General features: G+C 40.9%; 2 protein-coding genes across 2 annotated transcripts in view; both read right to left on the reverse strand.

The window, feature by feature from the left end:
* The window catches only part of MORC3 (MORC family CW-type zinc finger 3), a 28,232-nt gene extending 22,167 nt beyond the window's left edge, over positions 1-6,065 (reverse strand). Inside the window, exons 1-2 of the mRNA XM_059820896.1 lie at positions 6,010-6,065; positions 597-669 (exon numbers count right to left, since the gene is read on the reverse strand). Of these exons, the coding sequence (XP_059676879.1) occupies positions 597-669; positions 6,010-6,048 (112 nt within the window). The 5' untranslated portion in view covers positions 6,049-6,065. The remainder of the gene's footprint in view (positions 1-596; positions 670-6,009) is intronic.
* A 5,028-nt stretch (positions 6,066-11,093) lies between these two features.
* The window catches only part of DOP1B (DOP1 leucine zipper like protein B), a 48,210-nt gene continuing 32,210 nt past the window's right edge, over positions 11,094-27,093 (reverse strand). Inside the window, exons 20-36 of the mRNA XM_059825394.1 lie at positions 26,821-27,009; positions 26,036-26,161; positions 25,323-25,457; positions 24,602-24,657; positions 23,671-23,775; positions 23,518-23,584; positions 22,051-22,192; positions 21,561-21,643; positions 21,222-21,331; positions 16,510-16,656; positions 16,033-16,094; positions 14,972-15,100; positions 14,329-14,465; positions 13,933-13,988; positions 13,351-13,500; positions 12,752-12,881; positions 11,094-12,078 (exon numbers count right to left, since the gene is read on the reverse strand). Coding sequence (XP_059681377.1) covers positions 11,821-12,078; positions 12,752-12,881; positions 13,351-13,500; positions 13,933-13,988; positions 14,329-14,465; positions 14,972-15,100; positions 16,033-16,094; positions 16,510-16,656; positions 21,222-21,331; positions 21,561-21,643; positions 22,051-22,192; positions 23,518-23,584; positions 23,671-23,775; positions 24,602-24,657; positions 25,323-25,457; positions 26,036-26,161; positions 26,821-27,009 — 2,082 coding nt within the window. The 3' untranslated portion in view covers positions 11,094-11,820. The remainder of the gene's footprint in view (positions 12,079-12,751; positions 12,882-13,350; positions 13,501-13,932; positions 13,989-14,328; positions 14,466-14,971; positions 15,101-16,032; positions 16,095-16,509; positions 16,657-21,221; positions 21,332-21,560; positions 21,644-22,050; positions 22,193-23,517; positions 23,585-23,670; positions 23,776-24,601; positions 24,658-25,322; positions 25,458-26,035; positions 26,162-26,820; positions 27,010-27,093) is intronic.

Raw genomic sequence — 27,093 nt, forward strand, 5'->3', positions numbered from 1 at the left:
CATGGGCAAGCATAAGCGAGGAGTGAAAGTATGCGTACGCACCACTAATGAACTTTAAACCTGGTTAGCCAGGAAGCAGGAATAGAATAAGGCCATTTGTGCTGTTCCATGTTTCAAGCACTGCTTGTGTTTATGTGGGTTCTTGCAAAGTTACTGTCCTCCTGTCTGTGCTAATCTGTCCATGGCTACCTGTGTATGTACAGGATGCAAGTGTGCACACACATCTTTGGAACGTGCACTCAGCCTTACTACTCTCTGGGCCTGGGAACAGCAAAAAGCAGTAGGCTTGCATTTGGTGGACTAGAAGAGACGGAATTCACTTGCTGGCACAGTCTTCTGTATTTGGCAATCCTTAATAAATTCAGTAAGATGAAACTGGCAAATCCTACAAGGCCCCAGCAACTGATGTCAGGTAGTATGTATGCTGTTAAGAAAGAAACAAGTCAGTCTGACTGTGTCAAAAAAAAAAAGAAAAAGTTGTAAAATTCTAAATGGTAACAGGATCAACTCCTTCCCCTACCTGAAGGAAAAAAGTTTTACAACAAGAAAAACGATTAAATCAAGTATTCCGGCAAACTAACTATTGATCCACATACCTATAAGCTCTGCAATTGCACTGAAAGGCCAGGTGTGACTGGTAGAGTTGGTATGCAAGAACTTTGGACAAAGCTGAAACAAACCACAAACAATGGCATTAGTTTGCGCTCTTCAGTGATACCACACCAGAAAACAGTACATTAAATAAAGTAACATTAAATGAAGCTGTTTCGTACAACACTACCAAAAAGCTGTAATTTAATTCATTTTTAAATATTGGCATACTAACACCTTTCAAGGGGAACATTAATACAGCTATTAAAGACAAAAGAGAAATACAGAATTCAGCACAATATCATACTATATTCTGAGCATGGGTTATATCATCATCCTATCAAACTCTCTTTATCTTTATAAAAATATAAGGAACTATTGCTATATACTGATGCTAGACGTTACAGAAAACATCAGAGCCTTAGTCCAAATCTAGTAACAGAAGCACATACTGTCAAATGTTAAAAACATACATCTTAAACCATGAGTGTTAAACTTAATTCGAAAAGTGAGCAGCACCTAATATACTCAGTGGCTTACTGTCCGATGCCATTGCTCCTTTTGCCCATATTGATCAAAATCAACCATCAGATTCTCTCAACTAGTGGTTTGTGCTTTTAGCAATTTGATCCCATACATTTTATCCTCACTTGCAATAAGATGTAACCAGGGGAATGTAGCCACTGCTAGGTTTCGATGAGAATATGCAAATAAAGTACCTATTTATGAGATGTAGCTTATAGACATCAGTGACAAAAGTATTCTCAAGTAATTTATGAAAGCCTGGGTCATATACATTCACCTTGATTAAAAGACTAGGAAAACCAGAACTAAGTATCCATGTAACTTAAGGATTTGTCAATGCAATGTTTGGAGAAATTTAACTGCTGAAACTGATACAATTGCACTTGCATTATCACTGAGAATATCTGTAATTATACTTTCACAAGGACTTTAACACAAACTCACTGCACATATATGCTTAAGTCTCACTGGCATCGTTACGTTGATGGCATAAAAAGCAGTATCTACCAATACACAACACTGGAAATAGTCCTTGTACAGTGCAGTTATATCAAAAAACATAATTTTTATATATATGATAATGTGGATTAAAATCATAAAAGTAGTTTAAAATAGTGTGTACATATCCATACTTCATAAATTTTATAGAACTACTACACTGACAAGCACTTTTATTTAGACTTTACTAACTGTATAAAAGCAAGCAACCACTCCAAGTCTCCAAGTTCATTTATCAGCAAAAAGGAATAATGCTACAAGCAAATTCTAGAGCCGTGAGCCAGGTAAGGCAGGAGTAAGGCAGCAGCAGCAGCCCTAGTTCAGATCAGCGTAGAATCAAGGTGAGGTTTCTTGGCAATTTAAGGTCATAAAAGCACAGGACACGCTTTCAGACTGCAATTTAATCCCTGCATTTCTCCATCAAGCTAGAGTACAAGTATGAATAGACATCATGTTCTTCATTGCCATCTGTGCTTTAAAACTCCAGTTTTATAAAATCTGGTAAATTGAGTCAGGCTAAGTCACTGTGCCCCTTTCAAATTCCTAACAGATACTTATAAATAACTCAGAATCCAAGAAGAAAATGACATCAAGCCTATTAATGGAAGCCTCACATATTCCATGGCACATGGTTAAAAGGATCTTTTTATTTCTTCCTCTGCCAAACAGTAACTCAGTGGATCTTAAGATCTCTGTATCATTCTCTGCACTTCAACCTTTCACAGTGCTGGCAGCATTTGTTCCTTTGCTTTCTAAGCTTCTTGATCAAAACACACAAGAAACAACTGGTTTTGTTTGGTGTCGCCCCCCCCCCCCCGCCTGAAATCCCTCATCAAAACAGAAACACTAACACTTAAGAAAACCCCACCACACAGATGCACATTTAAGCATTCAGCATGTGCTCAATTCACTGCTAAAATATTTCTCTGCTGCTAGCCAGTGAAAACTCCAACCGTACAACTCAGGTAGACTGGGACCTCTGGAGTTACTACTGGCATTGTAAGCTCAGCAATATGGACTTGGCAAAAAGTCCTGACTGTAGTTTTGGTAAAGGCATGAACTCAGTCGTGAACCTCCCCTGGTCACCAGACAATGCTGATGAAGGAAGGAACCTCAGTGTCACCAACACTGACATAATCACAGATAAGTGTACTTTTTTCTGTGAAGCAAAGCATACATGTATACAGCAAGAAAATCTCTGCAGGCGTTGCCTGTGTAACACAATGCTTCTCCATCCCTCATTTCACTGCTGCATACTAGTGATTAACTTTGCAAAGAACAGCCTTTTAAAAAAACAGCATCTTCTGTAAACAAACACAAGAATTATGCTGATCTTCTCTGGATTGTTGTTTCAAGTGGTAAGGTTTTGAGAAAGTCTGGAAGATGGTACACAGAACTGGGAATTTGTGAAGAGGTGCATTAAGTGAGAAGATATGGGATGGAACATGGGAACTGTAAGAAATTGATTCTTGGCTTTAATACCTCTCCCAGCAAAAGGCGAGTGAGTACCCCACAGGGTATTTCACAGGAAAGACTGCCTCAGAGCAGATAGCACCATTTGCTCATGTAAGGCATTGAAACACGGGCACGCAACAAAACCAGATTAAAAAATGGAGAATAGTGTTTTAAGGTGTTACCTTCATAGTTTGCTTCAGAGCATACCCAGCTGTCAGTAGCAACTCTTCATTTCCTGATGAGTTCATCAGGAAATATTTAAGCCCATTTTGTCCCCTAACACTTCATTTCATCAAACCACCACTTTAATTAGCTCATGAATACCTGAAGTTCAATAAGTACCATAAGAAAAAGTTAGTCCCCTGGTGAACACTCACTTTTGGCTATGTTAGCATGACCATAGCTGAGATGATTCAGTTGCTTTGTTCACTGGACCCAAAATATTTTGTTACTAAGTGGGTTTTTGTGAGTTTCACTTTTTCTCCTGTGATCAAGTGCAGCCAAATCAATTGCTTTTGGAGAGACAACTAAACCTCCCCCTCCTTCAAACTGCATATAGACTTCAAGTTACAAAGAGACTCGGCTGCAGTAAGAGGAGCATCTCCTACAATTATGACCAGCAAATATTCAAGAATAAGGCAGCTTATCTCTCAAAAATGACAGACTGCTTTGGGAATTCTAATTTTCCAAGAAAACTGGAACTCTTCCATCCCTTGCAAAGCATAAGGCATGCACAAATCAAATGACCACTGAACAATTTGTCTTGACTTATAAAAGTATTTTGCAACTTTTTGGGAAACAACCCCACTGCCATTTCCCCCCCTCTTGTTTTTATTCCACCTGGCTGCTTGTTTCTTCCCTGATATGTTCTCCTTTCTTCCTCCCTCCCAATTATCCTAGTCCGCTTACATGACTGTAATGAACCACATCAGGGAGCTGATCCAAATTAAAAATAATTTTTAAATCATATTTTTAACCTGGATCACTTCCCTGATCTGTCTCATCATGCAACTGAGCAACAGAAGGAGATACATGCCAGTGTGGGAATGAGTTACCAGGCCCGCTCACACTGCCTGTGTTGTTTATATATGCTTCTGAAACTAACAGAAATATTTTGGTGAAACCTAACGTATTTCCAAAGAACAGCTGCTGACAGAAGAGACTGTGACCATCAGCTCTCTACTGTTCTCTAGAAAATAGAGCCTTTTACACTGTAGCATACAACCTGTTAAAAAAACTGGATCAGCTGCTTCACTTCTTTAGCAAAAACCTACAAAAATCACAGCTTTCACTAGAAATAGACTGAATGTAAACTTTCAGTTATGACTACTGACAAACAAAACCAAACAGCATCCTAAAAATAATTCAGAAAGTTACCAACTGCACCAACTTTAGCTTAAATTTCTCATCTGTATCTGTAAGAGTTCAGCTTGCCAAAGTGATTTCAACTTGAGAACAATTCTAAAACACTGCAGTCTGACTTGCGATACGTAGGTTTTTTGCAAAAGCTGATTATTAATGCTGATGTATTTTTCCCCTCAAGGAGACTAACAATGCATCAAAAACAAAAGACAGACCTCCCTCCTCTTCCTTTTTTAAACAGTTATCTAAAGAAGAACACTTCTCTAATAAAATATATCAGACAAACTGTGGATTTCAAACACTTACAAGAATTAAAGACTTGAAATGAAACTGTAATTCTTGAACTTCAAGTAGATGACATTTATAGCTAACCTCTACAATCATGGCAATTTATATCAAGGTAATTTAAGCAGCGCTGAGAATATACTAACATATGTTTTTCACTCAAATTTTTGACAAGTTAGTTACTGTAATGATCCAGCTTCTTTCCACTATGCTATAAGGAAAGTTATGAACCAGGTGTTTGTAACTGTAAGTGTGACTTACAGGCATAGATAGCTTAAGTCAGAAAGGCTTTAAAAAACCATCCTGTTTCATCAATGATGTATTAAACAACCGAGAAAGCAGCTTTAACTTCATTTGTATTAGCACAAATAAGGAAATGACCAATTGCCACCAAAGGACAGGAACGAGCAATACTGTGACTGAAAAGCACAATACAGTAGTGGATTTAACTCCATGCATATTCATCACCCTCGTTAAAATGTGATTAGGCCTCTCACGAGAAGCAGTTAAGACTTTAAGTTACAAGCTTCCAATTAGAGGTCACTACGTTCACAACTAACCCCGTCACAACAGACTGAGAAATCCCCCCGCCCCGCCCCGCCCCGCTCCCAATAACCAACCCACCCACAGACTGTAACCTCCCCTCCCGCACAGCCCCAGCTAACCTAGCTGATTTTGCGCCGAGATGGATGACAGAGCCCCCACGGCCTGCCACGCACCCCGCCCTGGAGCTGGGGACCGCGGCCCCCGGGGGCTCCCGCTCTTCCCCCCGCCAGCGGGGCTCCCAGCGCGGCCGGCGGGCGCTCTACCCGCGCCTTTTCTCGTCGGTAAAGCGACCAAACCCCAGCGCGCAGGGGCTGGGTAAGGACACTACCGGGGAGGGCGTAAGACGAGAGAAAAGTCTGAGGCAAGAAGGGGGGTGCTGGTTTGTTTTAGGCGAAGGGCTCCGGAGCCCGCCCTTCCCAACACTTGGCCGACAACTTTTGACCCCCGGAGAGGCGAGGCGTGGCCCCCGGCCCGGGCAGACTCCGCTCCCCGCTTTCACCGAGGGAACGCAACGAGCCGTACAAGCGGCGGCACGGCAGCTCCCTCCTCCCCAGAGCGCCCGGCCCCTCCGCCACCGCGGGCCTCGCGCAGGCACCCCCGCTTCCCCCGGCTGTCAGACAGCACCGGCCCCGCGCGGGCCCCCGTAGCGGGGACCGCCGAAGGAGGAAAGAGACCGTCCCCTCAGGAGCCCTCCCCCGCCGCGCCGCCCGGGCCCCGCTCGCCCTGCGGGGGATCCGCGCCACTCACCGCGCTGAGGCGGATGCCGCCCTGTGTTTTCGCCGCCATCTTTTGTGCCGCAACGAGAGCCGGGGCGGGAAGCGTCGGGGGCGCGGGAGGCGCGCGGGATCGCCCAGGGCCCGCACTTCCGCCTCGCCCCCTCCTCGCACGCTTCCGGCGCCAGGCGCGCCCCCTCCCGGGGAGAGGCGGGCCTTGCCGCCCGGGCCACGCCCCCTCACGGAGGGCGGGCGGGGGCGGCTGTTACGGGAAGGTGGCGGCTCCTGCGTGAGGCGATCCAGGCGTGGCCCGTTCTTGGTGCAGCGTACCGTAGCCCTGCTCCCCTGAGAGCGGCGGGGAGGAGCGGCGTAGCCCGGGGGCGGGTAAACGCTGCGGCCGCCCCTCTGGGCAGAGCTCCTGTCGGCAGGGGCCGTGGCTGCCGGTCTGCGCTCCCTCCGCTGGCGGCGGGGATGGGCCGCCGCTTTGCTGTCAGGAGCGCAGCGTAATGCCGGTCGTCCGGCGGCGACGCCATCTGAATGAGTACTTGACACGGAGGAATGGGGGAAGAGTGTCGATACCGGCAACTGCCTGCCTCAGGCTGGCCCAGCGAGCCCGGCTGCGCGCCCCGCAACGCGAGGTGAGGACGGAGGGCTCGGTCGGAGGGGTCTGGCTGCCCTCGCCCCCCTCAGCCGGGCCGTCGGGTGCGTTGCACAACCGCGATTGCACGGCCGCCCCGCTCCTCTGTGCCCTGTGCCCGTCAAAGGCAGCGAGGGGCAGATTCCGGTGCCAGTATTTCCAACAGCCGTTTTCCCCGCAGAAGTCACGCAATTAGGAACGTGAGAAGGAGCCTACCTGGTACAAGTAACAGGAGTCTTAATAGGAAGGCTTAGCACTACCTGTATTCTACGGAGCCACGCACAAGTAACACGCAGTCGTCTTCTGCAGGAGGAGTAGAAGCCAGAATTCCTCTTTCGCATGTTGTTTACTCACAGAACTAAATTCCTCAGGTGTTTCATTACAACTGCTGTGGTTCAGCTATTGGCACATATTTTGAGCTGTACATAGTTACTTACCTTAAATCCAGATTATCAGTTTTCTTCCTGGAGGATTTAAAAAACCTAGCTGCTTTACATGCATTTATAGCTGGGAAGGACCCTGGTGTCTGTTAGAAACTAGGTATGTGCTGGTCTCCAGCTCCTTTTGTTGTTCTCCCAGTTTTTCATTCTGTAATCTCAAATTTCTGCAGCTGGAGGGGAGCTGTGATTTTGGTGGTGGACAGATAGAAAAAAAAAAAAAAACAAAACACCCAGAGGTGTAGGTACACATTGCAAGAGAAAATAAAAAGAAAAGCCTGAGATAATTCATGGTGACTGAAACCTTACAAGCCACTTACTCTTTAGTTGAGGAGCAGCCTTCAACAGACCTTGAGGGAAATGCTTTCCCCTGCTATCTTCAACAAAAGTCTTTTTTTTTTTTCTTTGTTTTTTTCCACTCTAGGTGGGGCCTCACAGCCCTGCCTGCCAACATAAATGAGACTAATGACAGTATTGAGGTTGTGAGGAATGCATCGTGCCTCCATGGATGCCTCTGCTCAGGAAATTATCATGGAAAACATACCTCCACTGCTATCTGGAAGCGTCATCAGTTTCGATCAATCATTTTTCTCCATCTGCCTGCTCCCTCCATTCCTTGGATCTGTTTGCAGAAAGAGGATCTCATGACCCAATCTGCTGAGTAATCACCACTGCTGTTAGCCTCACCTGAAGCTCTGGGAACTGATCACCAGGAGACAACCAGTATTTAAGTAGGGGAGCTGCACTGGGACAGTAATTGCAAAAGATGGAGGTTTGCTGTTACAGCCAAACATAAATGGCTAACCCTGCTGTTCTTGAAGCAGGCACTTGAGAGACATTCAGTGCTTCCGTATTACTAGCTGCTATGCTACAGTATTTCCCAGCATACATACAGCACTTATCAATGATTTTCAACATATGCAGTGTAATCAAACATTAACCTAAACGATTCTATGATTAGCAGCTTCTGAGGTGCAAGGTACATCACACAACATTACAAAAGATGTACAGACTACAGAGAAAGGATGAAATCTGAAAAGCAGCTTTCCAAAGTCATCGAAACCATACTTCTTTGGCCTTAGTTTTCAAGCTCAGTTGTATGGAAGAGTTTTCTTCCTTCCAAACAAAAAGGCAGTACTTTCAGGGCATTTGCCCTGAACATACAAAAGCGTACAGACTGAAGTTTGGAAAGCTCTGGTGCACAGAGAAAGCATTATGCAACAGTAGCCCCCAATTTCCCAGGGAGAGGCGCCCCCTTCATACAGGGTGTCAGTGCCTGTCGGTCAATCAATGATCCCCTGATGCTGCAGCAGCAGCAGCTTCCTCCATCTGCTCCACACAGTTCTTCCAGACACACAAATCCTTAAAACTTGTCCCACAGGACTGGGATCCCAGACTGGAAGGTTTGGGAATGTGAAAGATAGATAGGGATGTACGAACCGGAGCAGCAGGGGCTTGTGATGAGAGGATTTAGGGAGGTGGTGGCACAGTCTTTCCCTAGGCAAGTGTAGGGGCTAGCACAGATTAGCATTGAGCCAGTGCTGCTGTGAGCCAAACAGGTTCGTAGAGTTCTGTACAGAGCCCTCATCCATTGAAATTGAATTTGAGAGCTTTTACAGGACCAGATAAAAATTAAAGTTGGTGTTTGAGCCGTAAAGGTGCTCTGAAAAATGAGAATTGCATTTGAAAAGGTATTTCAAAATAACATTTAATATTACTGGAAGAATTACATTCAAATATAGTATCGAATACACTTAGTCATTATTTAATGCTCTGTATTTCAAGTTCTGCTGTTCTTTGGCAGTTACCTTGGTTGCACCTACTATTTTTTTCCTTCAGGAATATTTAAGTATGTCCCCTCTGTGTATCATGCACTGTTGCTATGCTATCTCAAAGCTGAAGTACCCAAAAGGGAAAGCTAAGCTTGGTTATTCTGAAAACAAGCAAAGAACTACACAGCAAAGTAAAAGCATTTTCTCTTTTGTTCTTGTTACTGAGTTCTAGGCAGAAGTTTTTCAGATTTATCTGCAGTTAAGTTATTCTGCTTTGACAGTACTACTGTTAGAGCAGTACAACCCTCCTTCATGTGGATTTAACAGCAGTAGCATAAGAAGTAAAATGACTACAGTTAGTCCCATATAGAAAAAGAATAAAGTTATGCTACTAGACATACCTTTAGGCCTATGTAACTGTGCCCCTCCACCACCCAAGTAGGACTTTTTTAGTTAGAACCTTTTCCTCCTTATTCAACCCTATTTATAATGATACAAGATCTGCTTATATACTAAATTTTAAAGAACTTCATTATTAAGAATTAGATTCTGTTTCAGTGAGAGGATTCTGCAAGTCACAAATATCTGAGGTCATTTAAAGCAGCCATCCGCAGAACCACAGGACATAGGTAAATGTACGTGCGGAGGCAGGCGTTAGAAGCAAGTAGTGTTTTTGTAGAAGGTAAGATCATCTTAGAAGTTAGAAGGGTATACAGACTAAGTCACAGATTCTGTTTTTAAAGTTCACCACCACAGCTGGTGGGGAAGTGACTGATGTCCAATCCTCTGCATATCTGAAGTACAGGCAGCCAGAACAGGAATTCCCTTTCAAGGGGAAGGATGACAAAACCCTCAGTCTAAATTAGTGGTTCACCACCTCCAGTTAGCGAGGAAACTATGTGAAGACACAGGTTTATAGCTTATGGGAGAATGTAAAACAAAAGGTTTGATGGCAAAAAGTTGTCTTAGATTTTAATAGTCCATTTGACAGCATCTCATCAGGATTTTAAGAGAAATACCCAAGTATAGAATGCAACCACCAGAAAGCTGAAAGTAAAACTACCAAATCATCCTGAGTATTAGCAGTATTCTTTTTAAAAATTATTGAAGATATGTAAGTAATGAACACAAACATTTTAAAAACATCCTGCTCCAATTTTCAAGTAATGCTTTAAAAGGATAACTTTTCACTTGTGCTCATTCCAATAGCATTAGAGATCATTAATAATTTATATTAATACAAATAATTCACATTCTTAGTGACTACACAATATTACACTTCAGCCTATCACTTTCCTTAACTGTAAAAAATGCACGTAAGCTATTTAAGTTTAGCATAAGCCTATTATAATATTATCTTCATGAAGCATTACAGCATTATCATAGTAAAGCATATTGTTCAGTGTTTCAATATTTTAGTTTATAATCCAAAGATGAAAACTTCATATATCTGTAGGTAAAAAACACTGCAGAGTAGTCGTCCATGTTTGTTGTGTGAGTTTTGAAAAAAATAAATCCCTGACGTCACAACCTGGTGACATTAAACCATACATTTTGTATGTCCTTTTTTAATTAGCAAAAACAAGAGTGGTGAAGTCCAATACCCAGCACATTTACCTCAGTTGCTATGTTCAAAATAACACAAGTAGCACGTACCAGTCTGCAGGTATATCTTACAAAACCAATTTCTCTAGAGGCAAAGGTCATTAAAAAAAAAGCAGACAAAGCTTTTCATCATGAAAAAATAGGATAAACTTCCCCTCTCAGACAAACCAGCATTGCAAATTCAGTCAGCTAATCCACTAAATGAAAATTCAGTGGAGACCACCTCCTCATTTAAAAAATGTTCTACTAAACCTTTTGTCGTATGTGTTGCTACGATGGTGCTCATCCACTGACGTCCTTCAGACATGCAGCTGCGCTGTTTGGTGGTAGGACTAATCCCTCTCTCCCAGGTCCTGGGTGGCTGTAGCAGTGCAGTTCTGAAATAAGCTGCACCTTGAACATTATTGTAGTCATGGCACTGTGATGATCTCCCTATCTCTTTTAACACCTAGGAACAGCCAAATACATTCTTTTGTATAAAAAGTGTTCTTTAAAAAAAAAAAAGAATTTTCACTTTAATTACGCTGTTGGTATACAGCAATTTATATCTTTACAGAACGATCTTCATTTGGTTGCATTTCAGAAGTTGCAAAGTGACCTTAGTCACTGAAAGAACAAAGTTTTTTAATTTAAAAAACTGATTTAGAATGTTTTTAATCAATTAATTAAAATAAAACCCCCTCATGTAATGTAAATTACAAAATGTTACTGCGTTGGTTTGTCTTTTATGCATGCGTTTGTCTTTTATTTAGGAATCTCCAATCCTGAAGAATGCTATTATAGTACAGAGTTGAAATTGCAAACATGGTAAGTCTGCAGTTATTTGCACAATGCTAAGACTTATGAAATACATGTGTTTGAAATTTAGGTGATTTGTTTAGAAGTTGATAAGTTTTATGACAAGTTAAAGAAAGAGAAGTAGAAGCGGGCTTTAACCTCAGGAAATGGCTTATCTGCAAACTGATTGTACACTGACATGCAATATTAGCTTTTTCTTAAATTTACTTTCAGAACACAGTTCCAAAAGCAGTTTAAAATACTTACTTGAGAAGTTACTGGATAAATGGGACAATTGCTACTTTCACCAAGTCAAAAATATTCTTCCTTTATTTACAAAGTGTCTTTAATCCTTCACATTGAAAACAAGTAAAAGAATACAGTAACTATGATAAATTACCACTAAACCGTATGTTTTTTCCCCCCATAGGAACTGAAGAATCCTGCTTTTTAACACCAACTCAGAAGCCTGGATTACTGAAGAGCACTCCACAACAGCAGGAAGAAAATCCAGAATGTAGTTTCAAAACTGGGGAAAAAAAGAAGAGAAGAATTGCAGTAAAGTTTTCCCTTTTTTCGCTATTTATTCACCACGAGCCAAGTGTCCAACGTGTGGCTTAACTTTCCATGTTTTCAAGGAAGTCACATTCAACACTCTCTTCAAGCTGTTGCAAGATCTTTATGCCATTACTGCCAACATAGTCCACAGAGAGAGATGCAGAAGTATGTGAATTCTGGGACTCGCTCCCATTTGCTGTAAATGCGCAACACAGAATCTTGAAGAAGGGCATAAGCTGGGTGATGCTAGATATAGAGTGGAAGTTCAAAAGAGGACATTTGTGCTTCTTGGAAATTCCCTCAGTGTTGTTTGTTTCCTGTAAGCAAACAAACTAAGATTTACTAAAGGTTTTGCATTAAGACACAATGTTGTTATGGCTTGTCTGAACCCTGTACTATACACTTTTTTCATACTAAGTGATCCACAGCCTGCAACTGTATCACAATATAAATTGTATAGATGGTACACCGAGTTACTTCTATATTTGGATTCAAGGTTCCATTAAATAAAAGTCTCACAAGTCCAGAAGACTGCAAATTTGGACTAACCTTCAGAATCAGATATCAAACAACAACAGAATACAGAGATATCTCTGAGAAATACTAATGCCCCTATTTCCTTTTCTGGAAGAATTAATATGAAGCTTTAATCGTAATATAAAATGCTATTATGGTGAACTTCTTTGACAAAGTAGAGCATGCTCTGTTTTATAAATACTGGTCCTGGCTGAGACAAATTGTTTTCCCTGGGTGGTTGTGGGCAGATTTAAGGGAACGACAGGAAAACTGCCTGTTGTTCCCTCACACTCAAAAGCAATCTGACATCTTCCAGATATGTATATGAAAGCAGGCAGATAATTTTTAAAAGACTCATGAATTTTATTAGAATATCTAAAAACCTCTTGCCTAACTTAGAATCTTGTAACTTGTTTAGAAAAGTAAGTTAACGGATTAAAAAAAAAAGATTCAAGTGAAGCATTCTTTCTTTACCCCATATTTCATCTTCAGCAGATCCATGATTCTTATAATGTGTGGTCTGCATTCCTGATGATTTTCTACCAGATGAGAGGTCACAGTGGATGACTCTGTGTCCACTTCTGGGACAAATGCCCATTTGTACCTGAAACAAATGGATTACTTGATAAGAAGGCAGGCAGAAAAAATGCTTGTTTGGATCATACATAGTTTAGTAGCGCACTGGTTTGTTTACAGAAAGAGCTGTCATAACTATAATTTTATGCTATTACCAGAGCCAAACTTAATGAACAAGAACATTATTATCATGTCAACTGGCTCTAAAAAATTCCCAAGTGTGTGCAAAGGGAAAACAAAAGACAGTCACCGTCTTTCTCTTCTCCCAATTTTCCCAAGTTAGAGAACCTCCTAATGAGGATGGTGAAGTCCTCCTATACTGACAAGACCAAATTGTTTTTCCAAATACCCTGAATTACATTTGTCCGAGTATCAACATCTGTGTGTGTAAAAAGAACTGATGGCAAAATTACATCTAGAAGAAAATAGATCTGGAATTACTTTAAAGGATAAGAATGGTAACAACCTGGAGAACAGGTAAGTAATAGAGGACTTACATTTGAAACAACTGCATCCTGTCAGGTGGAAATGAAAGTGCTGTGTCCAAAAACTTACAAGCTGATAAGTACAAGGACAGCTCATTCTGCTGTTTGTCAGATCCACTGCCATCACCTGAGACTTTCTGTTTGCTTATTTTGCTGTTGCTCCTGTGTTAGTTACAATTAAGAAATGTACCATTAAAACATAAATCCACTAAATGTTTTTCATTCAGCAAGAGAAATGTACACATACACAAATGAGCACTTGCACCTGTGTGCAACAAAAACTATTTTTATTCTGTATGAGCACTGTGATTAATATAAAAGGCTGTTAGAAGAAAAAGTAATCTAAAGTATTGTATGCAACTGATAAGTGGTACTTATGTTTTTTGAACATATCACTATTTTAGCTGCTGAAAAAAAATCCTAAACTGTGATTCACCAGTACCAGAAATACACAAGTGCAATAACAAAAAATCCTGTTGTCTCCTCCCTATCCCAGAGAATTAATTAATTAAATAAATAAAAAATTGCAGATACGGAACAAGCATAATAGTCCAGCTTTTACAAATTCTCTATCAGACAAATGGTAGTTCTTACTTTGATGGTTCATCTTCTTCAGTTAAATCTTCTTCCAGCTGTAGGAATGTCTGAATCTTTAAAGAAATAAATTATTTATGGGGATGCTGAAATGTTCGTACAACTCAATCACACGAAAGATATGCTTCACATAGTATCAGGAACCACAGACTCTTAGTTTACTCTTATGACTTGCAACAAATTAACAAATCATGCAAGAGATTACATTAGCAACAACAAAATTAATCAAAAAAGCATTTCCTAATGACAATGTTAATTCTTTTCCCAAATTATCAGACTAATGTAAAACTATGAAAACAGTTCCTTTTTCAAACAGGGGTGTATTTGGGAGGAAGAAAAAGGTGAAATGGGAAAAAGCACACACTAATTAGTTTCAAATTACTACTTATTCCTTACCAATTCAGTTACCATAATTGGCCACAAGGAGGTTAGATGCTGAGGAGAAATCCTTAACAAAAGAACTCTGAAGAAGAGAAACATCTGTGCAGCAGCTATAGAAGTCTGCCCAACACGGAGGTTCTCAGTCAGTCGTTCTGAAATAAACATAAAAAAGAGAAAAAACAACAAAAAAAGAGAAGTGTTTTCCTGAACATGTGTTGTTTGGGAAATAAAAAATGTAGAAGGTGGCAAAACAAAATTTGCGCTTTATCATCAGTTTTGGGTTGAGTCCCTTGCACTCTACTAACAAAACTGTGATTCAGAAAAAGTCTGAAGACACGGTGGTTTTATATTGGACAAAATTTTGTCAAAACTGACATTTAAGGAGAACAACAGCCCAAGAGTGGCTGGAAGATTGCCACAAAATAATCATATTTCCAGTTATATTTCCAGACCAAAGGCTTTGGAACCCAGATACCTGTCTCCCTTTTAATGAGATTATTTATTTGCTAGAATTCAGTGATTCACAGCATCATAAATTTTGTTAAAAACTTTTAAAAAATAGAAGTACGTGTTGGAAAATAGGTGACACTCCTTTCTTATATGATTTACACACGTTACAGCTGAAAAAAAAAAAGGCATGCGAAATTACAAATGTTACCTTGTATTAAAGGAAGATAGAGATGATACTGATCAATCTCTCCACTAAAGACAGCGAAAGCTTGCCGCTTTAACAACATTGCTTTTTGCTCAAAACTTGGGTACAGTTTTAAGGCGCTGCTCTGCATATCTGTAAGAGAGATAATAATTATCTACCATATAAAGACTTCTTGCATTTTGGGCTGAAAATAATCCCTATGTCCTGAAATCTTTTAAAAACGAAAACTCTCTGCAGGTCTACTAATTGGAATAATAAATTGGTGTTGATCCAGATCTGCTCACGCTAGCAGGAAAATTATATGAAACAAGCACTGCAGCTCTAATGAGGCTGTCCACTATTTTAAACCCCTGTCTTTGCCCTTATGTACATGAATCTTCCCTTCTTTTCAGTCTCCTAAATCCATAGATGAGTGATCTCAGAGCTTTAAGACTTACTGAGAAAAAAAAGGAGATAAGTTTAAAAATATATACTGTTTAAAAAAATGCACTATGAATTAGTCTTGCACTGTAACCCTTCAAATATTCTTTTAAAAGATCTTTTAAAAGAGAGTAAAGCTGCTTTTTCTTTCAAAGCTCCATGCAAATTTAAGGTGTTCCATCCCACCCCTTCCCCCACTTTCTTCTACACTCTCCTCAAGCCTGACTTAGAGGTCAAAGCACGTTACTCAAAGGTTTGCTGTACTGGTGCACGACATTCCTACAGCTTGATGCCAGTATACAGACACCTGCAAAGTTAGCTAAAGTCTCCTTGCTTTCCAACAGGGAACGGTTGCAAAAGGTCACAATTCAGCAACTTAAAATTATGGCAAAATGTGAATGCAGGAGTCTAACATTGGCATTTCTAGAACAAAAATACTTTTGGGGTGTTTTAGACATGACCAAAATGCAGAATTAACTTAGCACAGCTTTTAGCTGTGAATAAAGTTGGCAACATACTCAACTATGCAGATGCATTGTCTGCATGTTATTGATACATTAGTATATTAAAAATGTACCCAATAGCTCAAATGCAAATAGATTTCAAATTAATGTAGAAATAAGTTATCAGTAGCTGATACTTACTCATCAAATCTTTAAACATAGTTTTCTCATGTGTTAGAAGATGATCAATAATGGATCTCCAACTGAATAAGATACAGAAGGAATTAGATAACCAGAGAAAGCTTTGGTATGGATTCACCTCAGAAAAGATCTTGGTCAAACATTTCATACAAGGAAACAGTTTCCAAATGGTATTCAATATGCAGACTCTTATCTGGTTTAGCACATACTGCATTCTAGGTCCTCCAGCTCTACTTCATGCAGTTCCCTAATCACTAAGGGGAATATCAGCATGAGACAAGTTTATTCTTCTGCAGTATAATGAAAACTTCAGTGCTTATAATGCATTTAGTAGAATTAGTTGTTGAGACACGTTTTTAACACTACATTCCTTAAGAAAGTACTAAATAGAATTTTCCTTCCAGTATTAGCCATCCTCCTTTAAAACCTTTGCAAATTCAGAATAAAATCTTGGAGTGCTACAATCTCGTGTCTTACTGAGTGCATGAAGTGTCCATCTGGAAAAAAGCTGGATCCATATACAACTCTACAACTTCTTTTTTCCAGGCTCGCTTGGTATAGGCATATCCACTCAATGAGCTGAGCAACTGAGCACCAGCACGAAAACTAGGAATGTTGTAGGCACTGGGGGAAGAGAACAGTAATGATAAATATATATATATTTTTAAAGTTAAGTTTATGTAACCAGAAGATAAACTCTGGGGTTCCCCAGAACTTCTAAACAAATTCTCTCAGTAACAGGCTATGTCTACATTAGCTTGTAACTCAGAGCTGCAAGAGATCAGTAGATCAAAACAGTTTGTGCAGAAGCTCCTCACATTTCCAGTGTACCTGGTTCGGGGAGATATTTTCAGATTAGATGTATCACAGCACAGCATTGCCTGTCTCCACTACAGATGTGGTTCAAAACTTCTCCAAAATAAAGTTTCCAATAAGCTTTGAAACCTTGTCAGCAGGCCCCTTTAGAAGGTACCACACTAGACTTCATCTGTCACCTGATAACATGCATCAGTTCTCATGTCATCACCTGTATAAAAATCTCACACATAACCCTTTTTCTCATTGTGCTGCCCTATGCACCATCCCACTGCAAATTTGGACACCATGCTCTGCAAGGCACAGTAGGGAAGGACTGTGGAGCTCAAGTCGGAATTGGTAGGAGCAAGGTGAAGGGACCTTGCATGAGCTGATGCTTGTCCTCTGGCTCCTCAGTTTCACTGAAGACACAGATGTCAAACAGCGTCCTGCTACAAATAGTTGCTACAGTAACTGCTTTGACCATGGCTGAACAAAGGTTTCAGGTTGGTGAGGTGGTGCTCAAACTGGCAGGAATGTGACTTTCAGTTGAGAAGGGATGCTGTCAAGGCTCTCTGTTGTGAGGTGGCACCACACCTTCACAGAAGGCTTCAGCAGCCCCTGCAGTTTCAAGGGGGAGGCTACTGCTTTTTTGTGGAGCCCTGCAACTAAACTCCTGCCAAGCTGGGGAGGACAGAGGCATGAAGACAGTCTTGGAGGTTATAGTCCAATTGCTGAGCAGCACATATAAGTAACATGAAAATTATCCAGCACATCTGTGGGCCTGATGGGGGCTCCACATTCTTAACCAGTGACCATCTTGCTATGGTTATGGCTACACAGATCACAAGGACGGCTGGCCTTGCCAGGCTGACACTGGAGAACCATCAAGGGACATCTATAGGCATCTCAGCAACTTCATCAGGACTCTGATGCTCATGTCTTTTGAACCATCAGTCTCAGATCAAAGGGGCAGGTAGTATCTTCCTTGCAAGAAAAAAAAAGCTGGATGACTCCTGGCATTCAGATCCCCACTTGCATTGCAGAAGTTGTCATTTATCCCCTGCACCAGTTCACAAGGACATCCTGACAGCAGTGGTGTCCATGCCAATTTTAACTGTGCCGTTTCCACATATGGGGCAGAGATGGAACAAGTGTTTGGCTTGCAGCCACTGGCTCACAGCAGGCTCAGCACAGCAGGGTGATGACAGCATTCCAGAAACAGTTTCAGTGGTGGCTGTATGCAGGGTTTTCCATATCTTCTGCAAATGGTGAGGGCATCAGATATGCGTGCACCATGGTATATGCCCTGTTCAACAAGAGTGACATACACTCCATACATCAAGAATCTGACTGACTTGGTTAGGGGTGAAGTAGGCAGAACACATTGTAGTAGATACAAAGGAAAATGCACAAATATAATGAATAGAAAAAAATAGCTTCCCTAAATTTCTGTGCATCATTTTTAATCCATCCCCCTCGAGAGGGAGTATGGAAATGTCTTCAAACCCTGCTGCACCCTGAGGCTTGCTGGCTTTACTTGCTCACTCCCCAGTGACACTCAACTGATCATCCCATTTCAGCATGCCTGATTACTCTGGTATATGTTCCCTGACCCTCTATACCCTTTTTTTGTCTTTACTGCATATCGGTTAGTGGTTTTGACTGTGACCTAAATAACGCTTGAGGCAATCCCCCTTCCCTTCCTCCCTGCCGTGAGCTGTGGCTGATGCTCTCCCACACCTCAGTATAGACTGGTCTGCTCAGAAAAACGTTGTAGCCAAAAGGTAGCAGCCAGGAGGAGGGGAAGCTTGATACCTATGACAGCAGGAGCAGCTGCAACTCAGAAAAATGGAACTGATAACGAGCAGGGAAGGTAAGGAGAGGGTTGCTTCCTGCCACTTAGCAGAGAGCTGCTAGAGAAAGTAGGATTTGCTTTCTAAGAGATCTGTGAATAGCACTGGGAGAAAGGGGGGGAGAGATGCATGAGGAAGGCTGAGGAAGCAGGACCAGGAAGGCCCTGGAAGAAAGAAGGAAACCTGCACAACAAGGAAACGTTCTCCTCTCCCTCCTCCTGTCCCTGTGGGAAAAGGGTTATACTGTTTAGCTGACAGAGGATATCATCTATCTCTCCCACACCTATGCTTTTGGCTGAAAAACTAGGCAGAGTATAGGGAGATGTTGCACTCTTTCTACTTCATGATGGGTCCTGTGACCTGCCCAGTGTTCTGCTGTAAAGGCCAAAAACCCAGATGGGAAGAACACCTACAGCTAAACAGAAACAGCTGTCACAAAACAAACAACACAAGGCTTCAGTTCCTGGAGGAAATACAGCTCGTACCTTATTAGAATGGAAACAGAGGAGAGGACAAACACAACCATGTATGTTGCCCTGTGGGCCAACAGAGACTACACAGACAAAATTAACAGAATTTGGCCAACAAGGCCTAACTAGCACAATGCTGGTGGGAATGGAGAGGGCAGGAGAGGACCTTAGAGTCTCCATGCCTCTTACCATACCTCACCCTTCTAACCTGACTTGCATACACGGATGGGGGCTCTGCTGTCCACCCAGGCATCATCCATAAAAGGGTTGGCAGCAGGCGGAGCTGCTTCTTCCAGCAAGTGCCCAGCAACCGCCACCACCAGGGAAGATAGTTCACTGGTCCTCCTGCTGGGGCTGTCCTTCTCCCACCTCTTCAGAGCATCCTGCTCCCAAGCTTTTGCCAGTCTGGTATCACGTGAGCCATGTCAGTCATGCTCAGCATCCTGCAGATGCCTTTCCGCTATGGCCTCTGTCATCTTCCTCCCTCTGCAGCGCTGTCGTGGCCTCTGGGTGCTCTGCTGTGCTGTTCCTTATCTCTGATTGCTGTCCTGGTCTTCATCCAGACTACCAACAAACTTTTGACCACTTCACAGGAAAGAGTCAGCAGTGGCATTGTTTCCTTGTTGCTCTTCTTCCCCAACAGGCAGAAAAGGTAGGTGCCAGATTGGCAGAAATTGAAAAGCAATGATAGTAAAGGACAATAAAAGCAATAATGTTCAGCAATGGAGAAAAGCAACAGGGCAGATAAAGTAGGAAGGGACGACATGTCAGAAGAAACACAGAAGGATAAGGAAGAAGCAGCAGAAAGACAGGTATCAGTTGCAGTGAAGAGCTGAGGTCCTGCAGTGGACAGCAAGTAGTAGGGCAAGATAACTTGGGTCACAAGAACAGCTTCAGGATGTCCCAAATTTGACAGCCTTCTACTGGCACATCTGGTATGTGTATGCTAGATCTCCTCGTGGCAGTGTAGTCAGGAATTAGCGACCCTGTTGGGTCATTTTTGTATAGGAGCTTCTATTAGTTTCCTCCAAAAGGAATTCAGTTCATGTACTAAAACTGCTTGGAGTAGTGAACCAGCCTTTCATAAATGGAGACGAATCAAGAGGTTCACTTCAAAACGACACTACTGCTCTAATCAAATTGCTAATGTAAACATAGCCACCAAGTATTATCCTGAATTCTGATCATCCATTACAGGAAAAAGAATGGTCAAGAAAAACACTCTAAAAGCACAAAACCACAATTTAATGCAAAACATGGCAACGTCCCTAATGCTGCAAACGTTTGGTACGGCAGGGTTGACAGACTACTCTTAGATGTCTACGCTGAGAAGGGATTTAGCATTGTTAGCATAAACTTACTGGATATGTAAGATAATCCTCCCAAAAGAGAAGTTTTGTATTACCCTACTGTGGAGGATGGCTCATCATTCAAGCTGTAAGATCACCAGAAAACTAAGGCACAGAGAACTTAGAACAGCTGACAGGCTCAGTGGCTCTACAGCTGAGCCACTTTGCAAAATAATTGTTACAAAATCTTACTGGCCCAAATACCAATTAGTTATGCTCGTTACCTGTGCTTTTCCAGTTGAGAGGCATGTGTGTGTGAACAGAAGGAAGAGGGTGGTGAAAAGTATTCTCAGAGGTTTATTTTAACTAACTGTGCCTCACTCCCTAGGTCTTCCACAGCGAGTGGAGAGAGAAGCTCTTCTGAGGTGTGATTCAGGACAGCAGTGTCCGAGCAGGAGTTTTACAGGGCTAAGGCTCGTAAAGGAATCTGCCCTTCCTTGGGGAAAATTTCACTTGTTAATGAGAATAATGAGACTTTTTTTTTTAGAGCAAAAGATCAACTGTATGGTACGGGAAGGGGAGAGCATACTTCTCTGTCCTACACAGTTGGTGACTAAGTTAGAGAATTATTTATATGAGATTTTGTATCTCAGGTCTCCAACTCTTACAATTCCCCTTGACTATTAAGCACTCCTGAGAAGAAGAAAAAGAAGTTGTCTTACAGTGCGGTCAAAAACAGCAGACGTAAGAAAAATCACATGTGCAGAGAGAGAAGTCACCTGTGGTTGCGTAGATAAGGAAATACATAATAAAGCAAACGTGAAATCAATGGCACAGCTTTCTCCTTCTCATCGCTCCGGTAAACCATGTCCAAAAGAGAAGCAAGAACCTTAAAAATGAAAAGAATGTCTCTTTAAACCTTTAGTTGGTATTTCCGACAAAAGGGGAAAGCATGCCATATTTCAGGCTAGAATGTGTGTGAATATGGGATGCCTCAATAAAGATTTAAGCTCCCATTTAATCTACCAGGAAAACTTAATGTATTCCTCTGCTCAATAGTATCAATAAACAACCACCCCACAGATGAGAGCAGCAACTATAAAACTGTTCCTACTTACTTCTGCAAGGAGGGAAAGAGCTTGAACACTGTATATCGAAGGAGCAGAGGCAGAAACCATTGAAGATGGTGCCACTGATGTATCTAAAAGAGGCAAAATCATTTAGTTTTCCCTTCAGACAAGACATGTTTAAAATTTTGCTGTTTGCTAATTTTCTCCCCAAACAGAACAGTTATTTGCATATTGGTATTACAGTGAAATGCTTCTGGGCATGTTGCCACAATGACATATCTCATGGCCCATGCTGTTCTGTCACATGTGTTGCATGCACCTGCAATAAGTCTTCCTCTGTATCATACACAATCTGCAGATATTTACTAAACCCACTTAGGCTGACATTGTTATTGGAGGATAATGCATATTTTTAGTTTTACTTTTTGTCTGTATTACTCCCTTCTCATGCAAACTACACACTATCAAACACCTTGTACTCTTCCCTGACTTAAGCAGAAGAGAAAAAGCAGCAGGAAGTCAGACAAAACCACATTACCATTCACATCTTCAATGTTGAAGTCATCTGGTAAAATCTGAGGCTGAGCTTTTACTTCTAAGTTCCGGCTCAGCCAGCTAGTCTGTTCCAGAGAAGAACCAGCAACAGTCCCTACAGCCTCCAAGATTTTTTGGGTCACGTCCTATAACATAACCAGACAATGCGGCATCACATGAAAGGTATCATCACTTGGCCAATCCAGTGAAGTTCTCTTTATATGGAACATGTCGGGAGGATCAGAAATAGGCACGTTTATCTCTTAGAACCATAAATGCTTCTCTGATTTAACTATCTGTGCTCTCAAGATAACTACTGCTTACTTCAAATAAGAACAGGCAAGAAAATGAGAAGCAGGAAAAACTTTAAGTTAGCTTATCATGGAGATTTTAGTCATGATTTTCCATGCAAGCCATTATCATTAACAAAGTATCAATTTGGCATCAGTCCTGCCACACTTTACACATCAGCTGTCATCTGTCAAAGATACGATCTGACTTTTTCAGCCCCTCAGAAATGGCATACCAATGCCTTTTTTGTTTTGAACACGGCTCCTTTTTATTGCTTTTATATTTGGAGAACATTAAGTGAGGCAGGGTTTTATTTTATGTCAATCCATCTGTTCACATTTCAGTCTTTCTATTAGGGGTAAGCAAGACAGAGCATCAAACTATGTGCATAGTCACGCTTAAGCATATTTAACTCCCAGTGAAATGAAAAGCTCATTACTCTAAGGAAACCAAATCCCAAGTATCCAAAGCAAAGCAGAGGTCACTTGCGCAGAGGCTATAAGATGGTAAGATGGCAAAACTGTCTTTTCATCATCATTTTGCTGGCCAGTCTCTGAAGCAGAAGTGGAGACTTAATTTCTCTGTTGGCACACTAAAGTAACCATAACACTGTCTCACTTCATAGGTAGCATTACGTTGGCTCGAAGCCCAAACCACACATGTAGGTAGTGCTTAAACTGTTCTGGTGAAATCACAATCAGTATAGGAAGGGAATCCTGCTCTAGTCCACCCCTTCTTTACATAAAAGGTGAGCTGACAGTCATTTTACATTGCCAAACACATCTATGAGCTTCAAGGATAATTATGCTCCTAGATAGTTTTGAGATTTCAATACTTACACATATGATATGAACTCATGACATCACACTTGTGTTATGATTTAAATTCTGAGAAAAATCATAAAATTACCCAAGGAAAACAGTTTGAAAAGTCCATAGTTACCACTGCGATTTCATGATTTTTCGATGAAATTGTGTTAGAAACATTCTGTGTATCATGTCTCTCGTATTTGAGTCTCCCATATTTACCAAGCCTAAGCCACAATGTGTGGCTGCACATTCACACATTCTAAAAGTACAGGTGAATTCAGATACCAAGTACAGATCAGGCCATCTCCACTTTTACTTAGATGTACAGTGCCAGATTTGTGAAGTAAAAGGTATACATGTATACACTGTACCTGCAAGTCTTTTTGGTCTTTTTTGTTCTCTAGGGTAGGTGTCCTAGTCACAAAGTCATTCAGAGTACTGTGGGAAAATTAATTTACTCCAAGTTAGTAATTGGACAGGTCTACTCAATGCATCTATAAACCACCTTCTCTCTTACACAGTACCTGAGAAGAAGAAAGTGTCCAGGAGGAGCCAAGTTCAACTGCACAGACTCTTTGAGAAGTCCTAATAAGGACTGGAAGTTCTCCTGCAAGGCTGAGACAGGCAGTCTGCCAAAAAAACAATACCAAAACACACCCAAGTCTTAAGTTAGAGTTAAGGAGAAAACAAAAAACAACATACATGGGTAACTTGGTGGCCTAAAAGCTTCCATGAAGATCAGTCCTTTAGATCCTGTGCCTTCCTAACAGATCCAACAACATGGTATAAATATCTGGCAGCACAGGCAATATGCATACAGTGGTAAATGCTAGCAGCACATGCAGTATGCCAGCCAGCACTTTAAGAGGGCTGGGTCTTCAGGGGGAAGAAAAGGAATAAAGTTTAGCTAACCACTCTGCTGCATGCCAGCTTATTTATCTCCACAGCTTATTGCATACAGTATATTGTACAGTCTGATATATCCCAAGGCTTCCATATGGGAAAAGGCAAGTATGTGAAGAGTTTTGATCAAAGGAATATTTCCAATCAACTGCCTGACCCACTACATGTCCAGCACAGACTGCAGTCATAGCAGTTTTATTGAATTTAGAAGTTCTCTATCCATTCATCTGGCAACACAGAACAGATAAGGAGAAAGACCATAAAAAATTACACAAGTATCTTGTTAATGAGATGCCTGAAGTATGTTGCTCTATTAGTATGAAATGAGGCTTTCAGACTGGCATTATCAACAGATCAATGGAACATAATGTCATAGTCCAGTTACTTTGTGTCTATCTGTTACCTAACAATGAAGTGGCAATAATAATTTCCTACATAAAAGTGTTCTGTGACATTGTGACATGAAGATCAAAGTAAAACAAAAATAGTGATGCTGGCTGTTATCCTTACTAGAGTCAAACAGAAAATTCTCTTTTGTCATGACTGAATTACCTTTGAATGAAAGCATAACTGAACTGCAGCACTGGAATATCTACAAGAGAAGATTTCTGAAAAATAAAAGCAAACCAGCAATTATTTGCGATCAGAAAAAAAAGAAGGTCCAAGCTGTTGAGTACTTGTGTTCAATGGTTAACACAGCCTTCTTAGGAGCCACTTGCACTCCAACAGATGACTGACTATGATAAAACTATCTATACAGCAGCACAAGGGAATTCAGAGCTTTAATAGAGGACCCTAGTTCAGAAGCAGTCACATTACTTTGGAATATCTGCTACAGTTTATTCAGAGCTGTAGGAGCTCCTACAATGGTGTGCATTGTAGCAAAACTAGCTTCCTTGAAAGCCAACTGAAAGACAGCAGACTCACTGTGAAGTATTTCTAACTGTTCAGAGAGGGTAGAGAGATAGAAATGTGCCACTGAGTTGTGTACCTGCAACAGCTTTACAAAAATTGTTATCATCTTTGGTACTAGAGGACCGCACACCTTTTCATTACCAGCAACTTCTTTAGCAAAATATTCTGAAGAACCTATTCACACTGACTGATCAAAACACAGAAACCCACATTCTAAAAACTTAGCTTATTCAGGAGCAAAAGAGAATCTCACATTTTAAAAAAAACCCCAAACTTTCCTTCTAACAATATTACAAGACACATTGGAATAGATCCAGAATAGAATATATTAAGAAAATGGAATTATCTTCATGGTTACCTCTTCGCCCTTGATTTGTGATGGTTTCTTGACCACCTCTTTGACTAGATGTAATATAGTGTCAATTTTCAATGTGTTAAGTGCACATATTAAGTCCACAAGAATAAGCTGAGATGCACTAGCCACTGGAAGAATCTGAAAAAGCAGAACAAAAGACACACCCCTCAGATCACCAGGCAAAACATGAAGGTGAAAAAACAGCTTTTTGTGTGATTATTCAAATATCAATACTTATACAAAGCATAAATTAGACAAGTTAAATCAAGCATGCAACAACTTGTCATATACAGATCTTCTCCCAGCATCTTCATGAAAACAACTTCATTATGCTCAAATGAAAGCAGAAGAAGAAAGAGGTGTTCTAGCTTAGTTCCAGAGAAAACTACAACTCTAACCTTTTTCTGGAAATGGAGCTGATCCAAGGTATTTAAAATATAATCGGCAAGTTGCAATTCTAAGATTACAATCCAGTATTAAATAAAAAATGGCTATTACTATCAGACTTAAACTGCCACACTGTCCTTTTTATTTGATTAGGTTTAATTGTAGCCCACATATAAATAAGAGCATTTCAGATTTTTCAGTGGCTTGACATTGTCGCATGTAAAAAACCCCAAAGAATCTATAAACAAGCCCAGAGTTTAGAACTGGTCATATAAATGTAACATTTGCCTTTACACTGGAAAACTAAGGGTGCCTTTCTTTAGTTTCACCTTGATTTTACTTTGATTCCTATGAGGTTTCTTGCTATTCCATACTGCTGCAATTGCTGCCATCAACTGGATTCCAAGTTGTGCTGTCAAGGGATTCATGAAGTCCAGTATTTTAGTTCTTAATGTCTATAGAGGGGAAAAAAATAACTGTCAATGCTAAACTTTGCAAGGCAAAGGCTATCTCATAGTCTGTAAAACATTATTCCTTTTCCCAAGATGTTCAGAAAATACACAACAACAAAAGAATCTATATACTTGGCAGTCAGACTAGTTTTGATAATTTATTTTGAGTTAGTGTATCCTTCTTACAGATGGAAGGCACATTTGTTGGAAAACAGATTGCAAAATGGAAAAAATAATTTCTTGTGTTATATTCTCTCTTCTACAGGTATTTTTCACTACTATGATTTGCCAATATCCACAGAAGAAGGGAAAAGTCTAGTATTTTTATTCCTTCAGGTACATGTTCTACTGCCTGCAGAAGGTGCAGACAATTCAGAGGTGGTTGGCTTTACAGCAGCTATTAACAGAAGCTCACAGAAAAAGCAAAACATTAAACAGATCAGGTAAGGGTGCAGATGGGCAAAAAGAACAGGGAAAAATCTACTTTTGTAGGTAGGTACTGTGCAAGCCTATAGCTCATGAGAGTTCTTCAAAAATTCTGTGTGGCCCAATATCATACTGGGAACGGCAAAACTATTCCTATGAACTCTGTGTAAAATACACTGGTGAGGAAGGGGATGATAAGGATGATGAGATACACAGCAGTTTAAAAGAACTCCTACTTTGGTTGCTTTAAAGTAGACTGAAGAAGAGCCTTTAGTTGTTCCAAAGAAGTCAGTTGGTCTTTTTTGAGAGTCTTCCCTCTTTATAACACTCCAAAGGAGGGACATGGTATTAATAATGCGAGGTAATTCTTCCAAAATGGCATTCCTAGCGTTTCTCAGGTTTGCAGGTTCAGCTAAACATGATGACTAGAAAAAACAAAAATAGAAATATTAAAATACATTATATTATGCACCACAGAGTGACTGCTTTTGTTCTATAATTAGGAGAAT

The sequence above is a fragment of the Gavia stellata genome, chromosome 1 (genome assembly GCF_030936135.1).
Source record: "Gavia stellata isolate bGavSte3 chromosome 1, bGavSte3.hap2, whole genome shotgun sequence".
Lineage (NCBI taxonomy): Eukaryota > Metazoa > Chordata > Aves > Gaviiformes > Gaviidae > Gavia > Gavia stellata.